Below are 17,261 nucleotides of genomic sequence, written 5' to 3'. Positions count from 1 at the left end.
AAGAATGGAATGACTGTGATTGGCCAGCCTTAGAACTACGGATGTATTAAACCCGATTAAGGATGCCATGTAACAGAGCTCATAGAGAAATCTCGAATTAGATATAGAAGTCTGTGGTTATGTTAATTCTTGTCCTCCTCTCATCCCCACTCTTATCTCACAATCTCAAATTTCAGATTTCAGCGTTTCAGTCTTTCCATAGTGACGTGAGTAAGTGCAATTCTTCCACGTTGATCTGATCCAAAATTTTATCCACAATTGATTATACAGGTTATATTTAAAACTGATTAAGAGAAAATGACAGAACCAATATTAATGGAGGAGGAATTGATGCAAAAACATAAGAAGGAACGAAAAGAATTGCAAGGTATTCGAATCAGAAATTAAATTCTTATCCATGGGTCACATGCAGTTCAATATATATATATATTTTTTTTCTAGTAAATTTGTGTGATTTTAGTATTTTTCCAATTTAACAAAGTTAAAATTTTTTGTATAATGTCAGAAACGATTCAACATTCTCTTTCCAATTGTAGCGCACATACAAACTTTGAAGAAGTCTATTTGCAAAGGTGACAAGAAGAAGAAAAAAGAAGTTGCGGAAGAGATAGGGCGCTTAGAGGAAAACTTAGAAAAACGACAAGCGGATGAATTAAATGCATGGAGATTGGCACATGTTACCTTGAGCGATCAACAGACAGAACCTGCACAAGTGAGCAAAGAAGTTGATGAGGACAACAGTTGCTTGGAACAGCCGACACATAGAATTTCCAAAGCGCAGAAGAGAAGAGAAAAAAAGGCAATTGCGGAAAAAGAACGCAATCAGAGAATCATCGAGCAGGAGGCGCTTAACATCTTTGGCAAGAGGAATGTCGAAATGGAGACCATAAAGGAAATTCTTTCCAAGCGGAATTTGATGATCTACGAAATTCCTAGCGATGGCCACTGGTAAAAAATCTTCCATTATTCCCGCTTAGTATATAGTCTTGTCTGTTTTGCTGAAAAAGGCAAGAATGAAGGAACTGACAATATACTGTACAATAATTTAGATATCATTTGAGAGTTATTTATTCAAATGTATAAAAGCCTGAATTTTTGTAGTTTATATAATGCAGTGGCGCATCAACTCAAGATAAATGGGGAAATACCTCTAAGTTTAGATGATCTTAGAACAAAGACGGCTGATCATTTGAAAAAAAACATGAACGAATTTCTACCATTTCTCTCCAATCCAGATTCTGAGGATCTATTGACACCCGAAGAGTATGAAAAGTATTGCAATGATGTGGCTCAAACAAGCGCTTGGGGTGGCGCTGTTGAGGTAAATATAGATATATGTCATATGTTTGTAAAGAATAAATATGTATTAGTTGATTCTTACAATCAAGTTATTTCCTTCGCGAACCAATATATCAATTAACATGTACAACTTTTTTTCTGTAACATTTTGGTTTATTACAGCTGCAAGTGTTGTCACATATATTGAAACGTCCAATCGAAGTTATACAAGCTACAGGAACTCCTTACACCATCGGAGATGAGTATAACAACAATAAGAAGGTAACATTGACTTATCATCGTCATATGTACGAATTAGGTGCTCATTATAATTCCGTTACAAAATGCGTTCAGGATGAGGAAAGCTGATGAAAATTTCCTCTAGGTCTCTACATTTATGTTGTCTTACAACGGTTTTCAAGTTATATTACCGAATGAGTTAATCATATGTCTCGATTCATGAGTGTGTGCTTTTATCAGTCATAAATTAATTTGTCCTGTAGGGAAAAAAAACTATACATTTTTAGGTATAAAGTATTTTTATTGATATATAAAATATATATATATATATATATACTAAAAGTGCTGCCAGCAGAAAAAATATTCAATCTTCCATCGAGAATCATATTTTTAAACTTTACAATTATTACGCGAGTGATTATTAGCCATTAATATTTATAAGAGAAATTCTTCAAATGTGTTTAGTGACTATTAAAAGATTAAATGTAAAATGTATCACAAATTTCACTATAAAGAAATATCAGCAAATTACATTCTAGAATAATTTAAAGTAAATCTGCACTGAAAATACAATATATTATTATTTAGAACAACAAGATTTAATCTTGATAGTCACACACACACACACACACACATTTTAGGAATTTTTTTCTGTATTTATTAGTTAAATGTGAGATACATATCAATCATCAGTACATCATCAATAAAACGTATTTTCCTGGTCATTTAATCCAGTTTAAAAGTTTGATTTGCACATTTAAACTAAATATGACTGCCACAAGTTCTAAATTCTATTGAAATAGAAATAGTAGATTCTATAAGGCACACGTTTTTATATTTAATCATCTTAAAATTTTATATGCTGCAAATATACATTTTTTGTGTTTATTATATTGAAACTTAGAATTCAGCAATTCAGAATATAACTCTTATATGCTAGGATTATTGTATATTCAATTTTCATATTATATATAGTTGCATGTGTATCTCTCATGTGACTCTTCTGTTAGATGAAACGAACTTTAATAGTTACATTTGGTATTAAATGTGCTACAGAAATTGAACAATGAACTTTAGGATTGTTTAGATTCGACTGAACTGTAACTAAAATATTTCAGAGTTTTGATATTGTGTGAAGTTGATTTAAAGTTCTTGTGTTATTAGCAATTAAATTTATATAGAATATTTATATACTTTTCAAACGTGGATATCAGACAATATAAAAACATGCTGCCAGCAGATATTATGCAAGTACTTATTAAGATTCGGTGTTCTTCAATTTTTTTTTAAAGAATTGATGAAGTATGTGTCGCTCTTTTTTCTATCGCGCATACTGTTCGTGTTCATCGCAGTAGTTGTCGCGAAATATCAAACAGCTATTAAATCTGCGCCTATAAATAACTTCCAGAATTATGTTCTAAAATTCGACTCAGAGACAGTATGAAACAGAGTAAACTAGAGTAAAATAGCGTGGCAAACAAATTAGATACAAGAAAGGATAAAAGTGTTTTAATTTATTTTAGCTCATAAAAGTTGTCTTTGATCCCAAACTTTTGGAATAAATAGACTCTTGTAGACTCACATAGCAAGTTTTTGTCTACAACTTTGAAACGCAGCCTGATATAAAAGTATTAGAACGTTTTCTTTTTTGTGAAATGTTTTCCTTTGTTCCTTTTACGAATTAATTTTCTAATAAATTCCTCACAGATTTCTGGAAATGTAATTATATACTAGATTCCTATTTATAATAAAAATTTTTTAAAAATTATTTTAAGTTACGTCTGATATAATATTAATAACGTTTTCTAAAGAATAATATTATATTGGTTTAAGAGTTTGATCTTATAATTCATTAATTGAGGCAACAATATATTGGAGGCATTATAAATAAGAGTTTGGATAACTAATCTTGAAAAATCTATTTGCTATGTGACATAATATAAAAATGATAGAAAAAAAACGAAGGATACAATGTGGATGATTTATAATTGTAACGTTAGAGGAGACAAGGAACATTCTAATCTATATATATATACAAATAACTGTTCTCTTATGTATTCTTGCGATTTTCTAAATATATATTCATTTGTAATGAATGTCTCTTCTGTAATTGGATATTAAATAAATATAATACACACAAGAGGGAAACACTGTTTATATATTTTCAATGCAGTTTAATTTAAAATTAAAAAATATATATACATTGTATATACATGTATATATATTTATATATATTATGTGTGTATATATATATATATTTTTTTTCTGTGATAAACCATGATTATCTATTGAAAAAAGAAAAAAAATCGGTAATAAATATTAAAATGTTTTTTAAATTATTTCTTTATTCAAATCAGTTTCTAAATTATTATTTAAATCCTTATTTAATCATCTTTCATTTTATTTTTCCCCATTATCACTTGACGCTTTGTCATCATCGACCTCTTTATTTTTATTTGGATCGTCTGGCTTCATTTGAGGGAAAAGCAATACTTCCTGTAAAGAGGACATCATGTATCTTCTAGCGACAACGTAATAAAGTCTTATAATTTTTGCTCAAACAATTTCAATTAGAAAACAAGATAAATTAATTTTAAAATTCCGATTTTTTCTTTTGTTTATTTTATGAAATATAATATATATTTTTAAGGGAGGTAACCAGTGTAACAATTAAAAAAAAGGCTATTTTTAAGTATTTTTTTTCTGGTAAATTTTTTTGGGATTTTTAAATCACTTTATTAATCACATTATTAATATCACAAAGTATATAATTTGAACTACACGTTGTGAAATTTTCATTAAAAAATATTAATATTTATAGCTACGATAGCTAATAGTATGAGCTGCCTTAAAAAAAACGGTCGCATGCATAGCGGACAAAAAAAACAAGTATTTTCTTAATATATGAGACAATAGCTTCAGTTGCACTTTTTTTTTTGTACCGTTAAAAACCGGGTCAACACTGTTCACTGATTTTGGAACTTTTTTTTTTTTTTTTTCAAAAGTCCGCCATTTTGTACCTAACATTTTTTTTTTTTTTTTTTTTTTTTTTTTTTTTTTTTTTTTTTTTTTTTTAGATCCATATATGCAACTGAAGCTATTGTCTTATATTTTTAAAAGACATTTGTTTTTTTGTTTCAAAGCTTCCATTGATACACATGCGCTCGATTTTTTTTGTTTTTTGTTTTAAGGCGGCTCACAATATTGGTTATTATAACTATAAATATTAATATTTTTAACGAAAATTTCACAAAAGGCAGTTCAAATTGTTTTGTGACGTTAATAAAAAAAAAAGCTTAAAAACTGCCTTTTTTAGCCGTTACACTAGTTTCCCTCTTAATAAATTGCAACTACTTACTTTAATATTGTTAGTGTCGGTAAGGAACATTGTTAATCGATCGATACCCATTCCCCAACCTGCTGTTGGCGGCAAACCATATTCCAAAGCGGTACAGAAATTCTCATCGATCAATTGCGCCTCTTCGTCACCGGCTGCTTTATCCATCGCCTGTTGCTCGAATCTATGCATGCATGTAAAATATTTAAAATTTGCGAAAATATAGTCTTAATCTATTAAAAATATTTTTATGATATAAATTTTAATAAAAATGAATTTATTACCTTTCTCTTTGAATGAATGGATCATTCAGTTCGGTGTACGCGTTGCAAATCTCTTTCTTTGCAACAAATAGTTCGAATCGTTCTGTGAGACCTTTCTCGAATCGATGCCATTTCGCTAAAGGAGACATCACTTGCGGATGATCAATGATGAATGTAGGATTAACAATGGAATCTTCAATAAATATTCCAACAAGCTGTCGTAAAAAAAATATATAAAATATAATTAGGATCTATATATGTATATTATCGCAAGTAATTGAATTACATTTATTAGCATTTCATGTTTCAATAATTTGTTCTTATTTTATAGAATGGCATCTACCAAAATGGAAAGTGTCAAGTTGAAAAAGTTTTAAGCTTCGTTAATTTTCACCTAAATTCTTACTTTGTCTAATAACCTCGCTGATGTTCTAGGAGGAGGACACTCGATGTTATGGTGATCACAGAGATCGCTGAAAATTTTGTTTGCCTCCGGTGTGTTAAGCCGATCGGCTGTTGGCAACTTGACATTGAGAACCTTCTCCAATTCCTTCATCATTGAGACACGTTTGAAGGGGGGCGTAAAGTCGATCTCGATTGGTTCGCTATCCGGTCCATTGGAATGATACTCGATCCTATATGTTCCATGTATCACCTTCACCATGCTGGATAGCATGTTCTCCGTGATCTTCATAAGATCGTTATAGTCCGCGTACGCCATATAAAATTCGCAGGTGGTAAATTCAGGATTGTGGGTTAAGTCAATACCCTCATTCCTGAATTGCCTGCCGATCTCGTACACTCTGTCGATTCCACCGACGACTAACATCTATTAAACGTTCACGACTTTGATCATTGTCTCATTTTGCGTCTCGTTCTTTCTTTCGTTCTTGGAATAGATTTATTTCTTCAAATTTAATTTAAGGAGCAATTTATTTACCTTGAGATACAACTCTGGAGCAATTCTCATGTACAGATCCATGTTGAGTTCGTTATGGTGTGTAATGAAAGGTTTGGCAGTTGCGCCTCCAGGGATCATGTTCATCATAGGAGTCTCAACTTCTAGGAAGCCCATCTCGTCCAGAAACTTACGCATGTAAGCGATTATCCGCGCGCGTATGTGAAAGATTCGTCGAACTTTATCGTTCAATATAAGGTCCAAGTATCGTTGTCGATATCTCGTCTCCTAATAACATACAAAGGCTCTTAGCACATATAATTTTTACACACACACACACACACACAAATATATTTATATAATATATTTATATAAAATTTCTATAACAGAGAGAGAGAGAGAGTACATATTTTTTGATAAAATTGCTTCTTACCTTATCCTTCAAACCAAAATGAAGATGCGGCAACATATGCAAACATGGACTCAAAAGAGTAATAGAAAACGGTATAATCGAAAATTCGCCCGCTTTGCTTCTGGCGGGTGTGCCGACGATGCCTATAATGTCGCCTCTCTTGATTTTTGCTGTATCCCTCATAAAGGCGTCCTCGCTCATATACAGTTTTGCATTGGCCAGTACTTGCAATTTGACACTCTCTCCTCGAAGATCATAGAAAATCAGTTTAGAGCCGGCCTCTCGAATAGAATGAACACGCCCGGCGATAGTATGTATCTCGTTCTTTATCGCTTCGCCATTCTTAAGGCGCCCGTTAAATTTGTCGATGAAATCCGTGAGAGAGATGGATACATCGAATTTATGAGGATAAGGATGTTGATCGGCAGTTTTGAGTAGACTGACGATGTTCGATCGAAGCTTAAAATATTCCTAAAAATAATAAAAATACAGTTGCAACGAAGAAATTAATAGGCAGATTAATCGGATATAAGCTAAAGCAAAATACAATAAAAGAATTACTCAGTTTTATACCGCATAACACAGTTGAACTAAGAACTTGAAATGCTGAAACATGTTAAGAGACAGAAATCGAATCGCTGAATTGTATAAAAGAAAATACACACGATTGCTCGTAAAATAAAAAGATTTTTATTCTTCGCACAAGTTATATATGTAAAGAAAGAAAATTTCTCAAGACTATATAAATTTACGATATATAAGTTTTATATCTTGCAAAGCTCTTTGATGTTTACATTTGGACTAATATCTTCCTCCTTGATTTTGTCTTTCTTAGAACTCGTTATTTGATTTTCGTGGATAGCTGCTACAAGCGCCTTGGCCTCCTCCTTCTCAGCTTTCTCTTTGGCCTTTTGCTCAGCTTTGAGACGTCTTTTCAGTTCGCTGCAAACAATCAAGATAGCTTCAGCATCTCTCTCTTTCTCTGTAGAGATTTGATGCTGCGCCTCAAACGATTCATTACGCACTCGGTGGCGAATCGACATAGAGACGTCTGACGCAACTTTTTCTCGCGGTTCGCAAGCCATGTTCTCGCTACAGGCTGCGTGAGAAGAACGACAAGGCGACTTTTGCCCAAGGTACCGAGCATGATGGTTGTTACCCCACGGTATCCGACTTTACCCACGTGACGTGCTCGCGTCAGAGCTTAGATTCGTTTAAGAGATATCGCTAATCTGCGAAGAAACACGAACAAACAAATACAGAATACAACCGGTATAGAGCAGAGGCTCCGGCCCACGGCCCACATCGAACGCGCAACGTGGGAGACAGCGTGGCGGGATGAACTGGTGAATCGTTCACGAGGTTATGTCGCGCGCGCTGGAAGCGAATCATCGCCAACGCTCGCGCGATCATATGTTAAGCTACGGATTGAGATTTACGATCGATATAACGTATATACTTTTTTTCTTTTACATACTCACTTTTTCGACAGCTTTTCCTCCGTTATGTCCGCCATGCTGGTGAAAATCCGCCGTGAGAGAGAGGTCGGTCGTCGGTCGTCGTCGTCGTCGTCGCCGGTGTCGGTCGCACGTCATACGTTGGTCAGACTGCGTATAAGCGCGTGTAAACGCGACTGCGAACTGCACGTGAAACGTGAAATACGTTCAAGCTCTTCTCGATAAATGTATTGAGGATTGAGGATTGAGGATTGAGGTGCGCTACGTCATCGCGTCCTTCTCGCGGGCAATTATAAAACGGAGATTATCCGCGAAGAGTTGCGGGCGCTTTCGCCGTTCTTACGTAAACAGAGAGTACGGTGGATACGGATAAATGATCGAATAATACTCCGATTTCTTTCATGTTTCGAAAATGTGTTCCTTCATTTTCAGACTAATGAGAGACATGTCATTTTTATTTACATTTTACATAGAATACATAGATCAAAGACATCGATAATTTTACGTGTTTGTAAATACATATGTTTGGATATATGATTGAATACACGCTAATGATTTCTTATATTTATCGCGCGATAATAAAACGTGACATTTAATTTGTCATTTTCTGTATTTAAAAAATTTTTTAAAGGCCTTTCTCCCTTTATAGATACGTTTCATATAATTATAGGATCCGGATTGTCGCGGAAACGTTTGGAAAGAATATTCTCGAGGAAAAATCTCTCTTCTCTAAAAATAATCCATTTATTAAAATTTTATTTTATTTTTTCGTACACAATTAATCTTTTATAAACTATACTCACCAGAACATTATACCTATATACCATTTTTATCTACTAAGACATTATAATGTAAACGATTTATATATATTAAAAAAATATTCTTAAAATTTTTTATATCTTACATAAAAAAATATATTTTATAAATTCACTTTTTTTCTTTGTCATAAAATTTGCTCGCGACAAACGGTTTTGTCTCCATTTTTAAAGCACTAATGGTTTCAATATGTTAAAAGGGCGAATAAAAAAACTAGCTGAAAAAAATTCATTAACATAGATAAGGACGATAGATAAGGCAGTTGAATTGCAACAGAACTTCTCGCTCGCTGTCAAGTCCTTAGTCTCGTCGTCATTTATGCACTTGAAACATTAAATTCCTTCAAGACTTGATTCACAAGATGCCAGCCAACACGTACAACAAAATCATGCATTGCTTATTCGATATGGACAGTTTGTTGCTCGGTAAATAAATTTTGAAACAGAACTACAGAGATGTTTTTAACTCGACTGTAGAGTCTATCACATTTTTTTTTTTTTTTGCAGATACAGAATATCTATACATCAAGGTCTTTGATCATACCACTAATCATTCAAAGAATTCATGTGGGAGTACAAAGCGCATCTGATAGGTTTCAAGAGCAAGGACGTTGCCAGCTACATAATTAAAGAATTAGATTTACCATTAACGCCCGAGGAATTCAAGCAAGAGATTACCGAGATCTACCGGGACTTGTTTCCACACCAATTCCATGCCAGGTAATACTCCACGCGATAACCATAATGTAATATACATGTATATTTCGAGCAATAATATGTATGATTTTGTCCGAAATAATAGACGCTGTACGGCTCTTGAAACATCTAAAGGAGACCAATGTTCCATTGGCGTTAACTAGCTATAATACTCTCCGATCGAGAATTACGAGTTGAAAACCAGTCGTTGACGTGATCTATTTGAAATCTTCCAGCACAAAGTGATCGGCGGCTCGGATTCCGAGTTTATACACGGAAAGCCGGAACCCGATATATTTCTCACAACTGCCAAGCGTTTCAGCGACAATCCGGATCCTTCGAAAGTAACGCACTTTTCGAATAGCTTAACTCTCAAATACTTCAGCATGCAATATATCATTTTGATCAATAAATGTGATTAAAATCTGTACGGGGTTATCAGTGGTAAGAACTCTGTAATTCTTTTTCAGTGTCTGGTCTTCGAGGATGCGCCAAATGGCGTGAAAGCGGCACTGAACGCAGGAATGCAGGTCATCATGATACCGGATCCGATGCTTCCCAAACATTATACGACTGAAGTAACTTTGGTTCTGAATAGTCTCGAGGATTTTCAACTGGAGAAGTTTGGGCTACCGCCATATGTGACATAATATATTTCCTTTTCCCGGTTTATCATGCATACGCGTATGTATGTATGTGCGAGATATGGATTCGTGCAGATAGGATACATATGACGTTCGTACTATCTCGGAATACATAAGAATAAGGATAATTTAATAAAAAGGTTTCACGTGCACGCGGTTTTTTCGATTTGTATCTTAATTCTTTGTCTGTTTTTTTTTCTTCTTTTTAAATCTCTTTATCTGTGTCGTCGGACAGATCGCCTAACTCGTCAAAATCCTCTCGCGACCCGATACCTCCGAACATTGTTGCACAGGAACTGGCGCCGCTGAATATACCTGTGATATTTACGCACGAGAACTTATTGCGTCTCAATTGTCTGTCGATCGCCTCTCTTAGCGTGTTGTACACGGCGATCATCTCTCGCGAACACTGGGACAATAAATCTGAAAGCAGATTGAGACTCATATTTTTCTAATTCGGGTTCTTCGGATATTCTAATATAACGTGTAACAAAAGAGGATCATTACGTTTGTAAGCTGGTTGACTAATGTCAAACATTTTGTGATAGTAGTACAATTGATTGTAGAGATCTGTTCCGGAGTACTAGAAATGTACAAGCGCATTATATGATCTTAGAATGAAAATTTCGTATAATTTATTCGAATTTAAACTTACGACTCTGCTCATGGTTACATCTTTACACGCTGGACAATCCGGGAACTTTCTCGCAAAATCTAACGGCAATCTTCTTGTTCGGTTGGAACAAAGCGGATTCTCGCACTCCAACCAACCGTTATAATACTTGCCGATCGCTTTCCTCATAGCAAGTTGAACTACATTCTGTATCACGTTTGCATATTTCCAGGGTAGTAATTTACAATCCTGATTGGGACACATACTGAGCGACAATTGCCGACCGGAATGCTACGCAAAGATTTAACAAACGCGTTATATTCTCAATATAATGCAAAATCTGTCATAGACATATTATACTAGTTTTTTACTGAAAGAAGAATATTTGAAGTAATCTTGAAATTCTATCGAAGGAAAACAAGCGCTTACAAACTCTGCTACGGTATCTGTAATCACTATGTCCGTGTTGCATCGCTCATTTTTACACTTAAATGTCAAAGGAAGACAATTGTTGAACCTATCGTCGTTGATAGCTAGTGGTAAGTTCAGAGTTGCTTCGCAAGCCAATGTTTTTGGCTTGTAAACGAATTGTAAACCTGAAGAGCAAAGAGATTGATACATAGAATATATATCATTTCTTTTAAAATTTATCTCATTTCTTTAGAGCTTACGATATAAACTCAAAGTTACCTAAATTATTGGCCAAGAAGACATCGTCGATGCCCTCGATCGGTTCACAGATTCGTAATATCACGGGAAATATTTGACTCAACAAATAATAATTGACATCCACTTTTAATTTCTCGTTATTCTTCACTTCGTCAATGTGATATGCTCGTTCTGTCGCACTCGCATCGGTTCCATCCTAATGCGAAACAATAATAAATGATGTTCATTTCTTTTAGGTATATTTTTTCATTGATATTTCCAAGTTTCTATAACTCGTCAGGAAAATTCGCAAATTAAGATTGCAAATTTGATAAGAACCTCGCATATAACATATGGTAGCGTATCGCCGGCTTTCCACATTCGACCACCCACTTTGTTTAATCTCAGCGCCACCATTACGTGAGACAATTGCTTTTTATCCGGATACGCGTCTGGATTTTTTGACAGTTGTTTGGTGATGACAAATGCCGACAGCGGTGTCGTTCTCTCTCTCACGCCTTTTGCAACGTTCTGCAGAATCTGAACAACCTGTTCCAGACGCGTTTCGCTCGCCTGTTCGCAGAGAAGTATATCTAAAACTTTTCTAAGAGAGAGAAGAGGAATAATGTTACATTTAATATAATGAGGGAGTAAAATTGATTTCTGAAAATATTGCGTTTACTTACTTTCCAGTATCACAGGCCAATGGACACCAATCTCTTCTCACGATATCCAGACCCTTGTGTTCCTGCGTTAATTGCATCTGACCATTTGGCAATTTTATCATAGTAACAGCAGCATATTTCTTCTTTTGTAAAAGCAATAGATATCGGAATACTCCATCTATGTCTAATTCGACTTTTTTATATCGATTGTTGACTTCCCGCATAATCTAAAAAATGTTTAGTCCAGTATTACGCGCGGTCTTTGCTTTGCATGATTTGACGAGACATTATCGTATATCTTTATATGTTTATATATATATATATATATATATATATATATATATAACATTTAATTCTCCAGTATTATAAATTGATAATAAATTAATGAAAAAAAAATTTCCCATACTTTTCTGCCAATCGAAAAGACGTCGTCGTATTCCAAAATGTTGGTGTTTATCATCAAGGAATCAGTGTCGCCATAAATCACCTCATACTGCAATTTCTCAACCAAGTGTTTCGTATCCTCTAGAATCTGTCGGCCTTTGGCTGAAAGCAACAGTGTATGTACATATATCATACATTGTGACATTATAAGTTTATTCCGCAACTTACCGGTTATTAGAGCGGCGAGGCCCTTTGCGTAAAATCGACAATGTGTCGCTCCCAGGCATCCATACATGGAATTGGCCGTAAGTTTCAATGCCATCTGCCTAATATGGTAATCCATTTTTTGTTCCGGCGGAAGATTCGGCGTTTTCATCAGTTGCTTGATCTGTTGCCTGCTCTTGACCAATTTATGAATCTCGGTTGGAATCACACCGGCTTCCAGATTCGACTCGGGAATACTCAATTGCTACGAATTATGCAAATCGTGTATTCACTCAAAACATTTTGACATCTATCGACGTTCGCGACGAAAAATTACCTCGACATCAGCGTATGCCGCACCAAGCACCGTGGTGAAACACAAATTATACTCTTGTATAATACTCGGATACAAAGAATTGAAGTCCATCAGCAGCACTAGCTTGTCGTAGAAACCTTTCTTCGGATCGAGTACCAGGCCTCCAGCGTATGCCGCAGCCTTCCTACGCGGACCATCTAATGCGTAATCTAGCATTAGTTGTACATATAATCGCGTATAATAACAATGTACAAAAATATATCGACATCTCACCGTCATTTCGTCCCTTCTTCTCAATTTTCTTGTCCGGAGTTATGTAATCCTTCAAATGGAAAGCGTGCAACAACAAATATTCATTTCTTTCTGCTCTACCGCCTAACAATGTCCTCGATAAGATATTACCTATGTTCGAGGATTAATAATAATTGTACATGTAAAATGCTACATATTTAAAATGTTAATTGAAAGGAAGATACTAAAGCGAATAATACCAGCTAGACAAGTGATTTGAAATGCGAGCGGTATAACGTTGAGATCCATTACTATAGTTATAATGAATTTCGCTTCTTTTAACGTCGCGTTTATTAGATTCAGAACTTTGTCTGCTGTATTGTAGAACAATGGAGTCTCCGCTGGCGTGATCTCTTTACATTCATGTTCTTTCGTCTTTAACACCTGTGACAAATATTTATCAAATTTATGCAATATTGATTTGTAATTGGAGAATAATATGGTACTTGTAATGTATCATGTAACTTACTGCACTGCAAAGCGATTGTAGATCATAACTTCTGACTTTCAAATTCAATTCCTTTGCCGAGATTTGTATATCGCATATTGGACGACCGACAAACGCTTGATTGAGGATTATCTTTCCCTATAGAGATATTAGTTGAATTAGTCTTCTTATTACATTCGTCATGTGATATTAATTTGTGTCTAATATTAACTTCGGCTTAAAAAAGATACATATTTACTCTAAGTAGAGGAGGAGTTGTTGATTTCAATCTTCCCATTCTGTTCCAACTTGACAGCTTTAATGCAAACATTCTCTGCATCAAGACGTCAAATTGAAATGCACAGTCATAGCCTATTATTAAATCCGGATCTGCTTTCTGCATTAAAGTTAACAGCTCCTCAAGTAATTCACTTTCGGTTTCGCATTTTATTACTTCAGTATTCGCGACCTTCAAGAAGGCGTCCCGAATTTGTCGCGGCCATGGAGTCTCTCGTGGATGTGTGACAACTGTAGAAAATTGCAAATTAATCGTAAGATTTTCATTAATATCTTGATAGATAAATCGAGAAATATCCTGGTATTTAAAGATTAATAAAAAGAAAGAGTATCTCTAAATCATAATTAAAGTATTTTTTGCTATTTCTTTCTTAATTAAAATAATGTTCATGTTTCCAAATGTCGATGATAATTGTTAATGACAATGGAAACGATCAGTAAATGATGTAAAAATGAACATACAGCAAAATTGGCGCTCATAAGGAGGTCTTGGTGGTTCCTTGTCGACATTGTACTTGTGATGAATCAATACAACAACCATCACCACTTCATTCTGCAGCTTTGCATTCAAGGACATCCTCACATTCAAGGTCGCTATCATCATTGGTGGTTTAGATTTCTCTTGAGGACATAATGATATATTGTTCATGTCTGAGGTAACCACCTATTGCATCGTACAGTAGAAATTGTATTCGAAAATTTTCTTTTCTATACAATATGATAAATGCGCGTTTACTTACTATTTGCGAACACCAGGCGAATCGTCCCACAGTGGGTGATATATTCTTAATATCTAACCAGCAAGGTCCTTTAATCTTTCGTTCTATAAGTAACAACTCTAATGCATTTACTGTTGCGCCAAAGACGCGTTCTATTGCCGGACCCGAATAATCGGCATCGATCGCTGGATAGCGGGCGTTATATCTAATTTCCAAATAGTCAGAAGTTTTCGGAGTCCCCTCCTTCTCGAAGGAATAATGCTTCTTTGTCTCTTTGCAATTGAATTCCATTATACGCAACTTATTGGCATATTCATCAAATTCCTTATATACATCTTCCATAGTAGTTAATTCCGATTCGTTGTTTCTTGATGTCTTTATCTATAATTCAGGTCCATAAAAAGAGAGAGAGAGAGAGAGAGGGAGAGACAACAATATTAGAAAATTTGAATCAAATAGTAGCCTAAGTAAAAGCTAATGAAAAATTATATGCATACATATTTTCTAGGTAAGAGATATATTCTCCTTGGTATACAATGCACCATGACGCAACACGAACAATATACATCATGATTTGGTATATAGGTTTTGCCAAAAAGATACACGGTTCCAGGATTTTTGTATGGATTTTCGTACGCATCTAAATAATAGAATCTAAATACTTCTTCCTCATCTTTTGTCTTAACCAACTGTGGCGCCAATTCCATCACATCAACGGTATTACCAATTTTCATACTTTTAACAGAAGTTTTATATGTAATAGTCTGTATGTCGGTTTCATTCTTTTGATGTAAAATACTTTTATTCGCCGGGAATGAAAAATCAATATCCATGCTCGCATCATCAAAATCTATAGTAGATAGCTGCAATGTATTTCACATGTAAAATTTTGCTCTCATAGAAATATATAGTACGAAAAATGATAAAAAAAAATTACAAAAATGGGTTGAACGGAAAGTTCGTGCCGCTTTTGCGCTTTTCATCTGTTAGCAAAAAACGGCACAAACTTTCCGTTTAACCCAATAGAACTCACATCATTGACACATTCATTAACATCCATCACGGCAGTATCTTCATCTTCAATTATCTGACTTGCGCTAACTTGCGCAGTATTATTAGATTCTGTTGATTTTCTAACATCTTGTTCTGACTTTGAATTTTTTTCTTTTTTTAAACAATTATTCGATTCTGCTGATTTATTCACACTCTTTTTTTGTGGTGCATCAAATATCACAGCGTCATCTATATCCTCAATTATTTGACTTGCACTTTGTGCAATATTATTAGATTCCACCGGTTTCACCAAGTTTTGCTCTTCTGGTTTTTCAGATGTCTTCTTATCATCCATTTCTTGGTTTATGGATAAAAATTGATAATTTGGCCTGCAATCAATTTACCATCCAAAGTTAAAAATTTTGTAAACTAATAATAACATAATAATATACATTCAATGAAAATACAATCTATCAACTTACGTAATATCCGAATGAACTGTATGACAAAATTTATTTTTATTATTGCTTGCTGGTTTAGGACTATTTGTTGTCTTCTTACTTGCAGAGATTTCGCTGAGCAACTCTCCCAAAATATCATCATCTTTAGTCACTGTGACGATGTCTCTCTTAGAAGGCATATTCCTAATCATACTTTGAATATCTCCTTTTTTCCCAATTTCTTCCTTTCTTTTCTTTCTAGGACCTGCCATATTATGTCTTTGTTTTTTCGCTTCTTGAATACTATCTTCATCCAGATCATCGTCAAAAATCTCCCTTCCATCTTCAATGTATCCACTTTCTCCTACAAATAGATTTTAATTAAAATTCAATACTTGAATACTTTGATTTCTATGCAGCACAGATTAAAATTGTTTTTTTCAAGATGTTTCCCAAACAAATCTCTGTTTAATATAACTTGCTTTACTTATAAATATTTCATATTTTCTCTATAAAATATGAAAAAATTTTATACCATCGTCGACTATCCAATCATCCCGCTGACGTTTCAGAACAGTACTGCTGTATTCTTTCTCATCCACTATATCATATATATTTTCTATCTCTTCAGCCTCATACTTGCGTTTTCCACTGCTTCGACTCTCCTTCAATCTTTCCAAAGCTGAGAGTCTGCCAGTCTTATCAATCTTCTGACGCCTGGCTCTGCCAGATACAGATGCTAAAACATTTTTTAGCAAAGAATAAAAATGTGCAATACTATTTAAAAATATTTATAAATAATACAATGCAATTTAGCCTACTATTCATTCTATATGATTAACTTTGTTAACAATCGTATAAATCAATGTTTATTGAATTATCAATTATGCGTATACTAAATATAAACAAAAGATAGGAAGAAAATGTGCAGTAGTGTTTGCGAATATACAATACACCTGTTATAAATATATGGTCATAGAATTGTATTACAATTTCGCGCAATGATCGGCGAATTACTTACGCTGCGAATCGTCCATTATTATTGCTGCAAATCCATGCAAACCAAGTTTGTCAACAGAAACACGCAAATGCCATTTCACGTTGCGACAGTTTGATGAACGCTTTTGGCGGGAGATAAATCTCGTGATGTATCAACCGCGATATTTCACGATTCGAGATTCGATATGACTTGAGCTGCGGTCCAAAAGACTCTAGAGATGCTTC

The 17,261-nt window shown here is 34.4% G+C and overlaps 4 protein-coding genes across 6 annotated transcripts; 2 read left to right on the top strand and 2 right to left on the bottom strand.

Moving 5' to 3' along the window:
- The first annotated feature begins 168 nt into the window (after positions 1–168).
- On the top strand, positions 169–3,671 carry LOC138937044 (deubiquitinase OTUD6B). Its single transcript, XM_070302918.1, has 4 exons — positions 169–367; positions 537–948; positions 1,102–1,321; positions 1,462–3,671. Exons 1-4 carry the CDS (start codon positions 298–300, stop codon positions 1,645–1,647), a joined length of 888 nt encoding a protein of 295 aa, XP_070159019.1. The 5' UTR covers positions 169–297; the 3' UTR covers positions 1,648–3,671.
- Positions 3,672–3,764: 93 nt separating this feature from the next.
- On the bottom strand, positions 3,765–8,187 carry Lysrs (Lysyl-tRNA synthetase). Of its 3 annotated transcripts, XM_070302892.1 has the most exons (9): positions 7,910–7,999; positions 7,454–7,660; positions 7,223–7,370; positions 6,450–6,899; positions 6,059–6,304; positions 5,525–5,947; positions 5,140–5,333; positions 4,877–5,039; positions 3,765–4,014 (listed from the first exon to the last, which is right to left on the bottom strand). In XM_070302892.1, exons 2-9 carry the CDS (start codon positions 7,573–7,575, stop codon positions 3,919–3,921), a joined length of 1,842 nt encoding a protein of 613 aa, XP_070158993.1. In that variant the 5' UTR covers positions 7,576–7,660; positions 7,910–7,999; the 3' UTR covers positions 3,765–3,918. The 3 variants fall into 3 exon arrangements, with proteins under 3 accessions (XP_070158993.1, XP_070159010.1, XP_070159001.1); XM_070302900.1 differs by lacking the exon at positions 7,454–7,660 and having other exon boundaries at positions 3,767–4,014; positions 7,910–8,032; XM_070302909.1 differs by lacking the exons at positions 7,223–7,370; positions 7,454–7,660 and having other exon boundaries at positions 7,910–8,187.
- LOC138937050 (pseudouridine-5'-phosphatase) lies at positions 7,911–12,130 on the top strand. Its single transcript, XM_070302931.1, is given in 8 exon segments — positions 7,911–8,736; positions 8,901–9,126; positions 9,208–9,252; positions 9,255–9,402; positions 9,404–9,420; positions 9,503–9,564; positions 9,567–9,740; positions 9,867–12,130. Coding segments are annotated over 7 exon segments (690 nt in total). The 5' UTR covers positions 7,911–8,736; positions 8,901–9,062; the 3' UTR covers positions 10,047–12,130.
- Dnapol-alpha180 (DNA polymerase alpha catalytic subunit) lies at positions 8,450–17,156 on the bottom strand. Its single transcript, XM_070302878.1, has 21 exons — positions 17,059–17,156; positions 16,573–16,776; positions 16,080–16,401; positions 15,638–15,986; positions 15,102–15,467; positions 14,626–14,985; positions 14,348–14,549; positions 13,848–14,116; positions 13,631–13,747; positions 13,362–13,545; positions 13,144–13,272; positions 12,892–13,067; positions 12,579–12,819; positions 12,373–12,512; positions 11,988–12,193; positions 11,641–11,905; positions 11,344–11,518; positions 11,083–11,249; positions 10,696–10,944; positions 10,548–10,623; positions 8,450–10,463 (listed from the first exon to the last, which is right to left on the bottom strand). The coding sequence occupies exons 1-21, from the start codon at positions 17,072–17,074 to the stop codon at positions 10,246–10,248; spliced, it is 4,431 nt and encodes a 1,476-aa protein (XP_070158979.1). The 5' UTR covers positions 17,075–17,156; the 3' UTR covers positions 8,450–10,245.
- Between the last annotated feature and the right edge of the window lie 105 nt (positions 17,157–17,261).

This window comes from Polyergus mexicanus, unplaced genomic scaffold (assembly GCF_030449975.1).
Source record: "Polyergus mexicanus isolate NDT 795.1 unplaced genomic scaffold, iyPolMexi1.0 SCAF_1, whole genome shotgun sequence".
NCBI lineage: Eukaryota > Metazoa > Arthropoda > Insecta > Hymenoptera > Formicidae > Polyergus > Polyergus mexicanus.
The sequence above is the reverse complement of the archived record's forward strand: the minus strand, read 5'-3'. Positions and strand labels throughout refer to the sequence as shown.

What these genes read in the sequence shown, in the direction of transcription:
- Lysrs (XM_070302892.1), bottom strand. Translation starts at nt 7,575, where the DNA reads ATGCTCGGTACCTTGGGCAAAAGTCGCCTTGTCGTTCTTCTCACGCAG. An exon ending in ATTTTGGTTTGAAGGATAAG is followed by an intron (nt 6,305 to 6,449) that starts GTAAGAAGCAAT and finishes GTATGTTATTAG; the next exon opens with GAGACGAGATATCGACAACG. An exon ending in CAGCGAGGTTATTAGACAAA is followed by an intron (nt 5,334 to 5,524) that starts GTAAGAATTTAG and finishes TTTTTACGACAG; the next exon opens with CTTGTTGGAATATTTATTGA.
- LOC138937044 (XM_070302918.1), top strand. Translation starts at nt 298, where the DNA reads ATGACAGAACCAATATTAATGGAGGAGGAATTGATGCAAAAACATAAG. An exon ending in GGAACGAAAAGAATTGCAAG is followed by an intron (nt 368 to 536) that starts GTATTCGAATCA and finishes TTCCAATTGTAG; the next exon opens with CGCACATACAAACTTTGAAG. An exon ending in CTTGGGGTGGCGCTGTTGAG is followed by an intron (nt 1,322 to 1,461) that starts GTAAATATAGAT and finishes GGTTTATTACAG; the next exon opens with CTGCAAGTGTTGTCACATAT.
- Dnapol-alpha180 (XM_070302878.1), bottom strand. An exon ending in TGATTGGATAGTCGACGATG is followed by an intron (nt 16,402 to 16,572) that starts GTATAAAATTTT and finishes ATCTATTTGTAG; the next exon opens with GAGAAAGTGGATACATTGAA. An exon ending in TTAATGAATGTGTCAATGAT is followed by an intron (nt 15,468 to 15,637) that starts GTGAGTTCTATT and finishes AATACATTGCAG; the next exon opens with CTATCTACTATAGATTTTGA.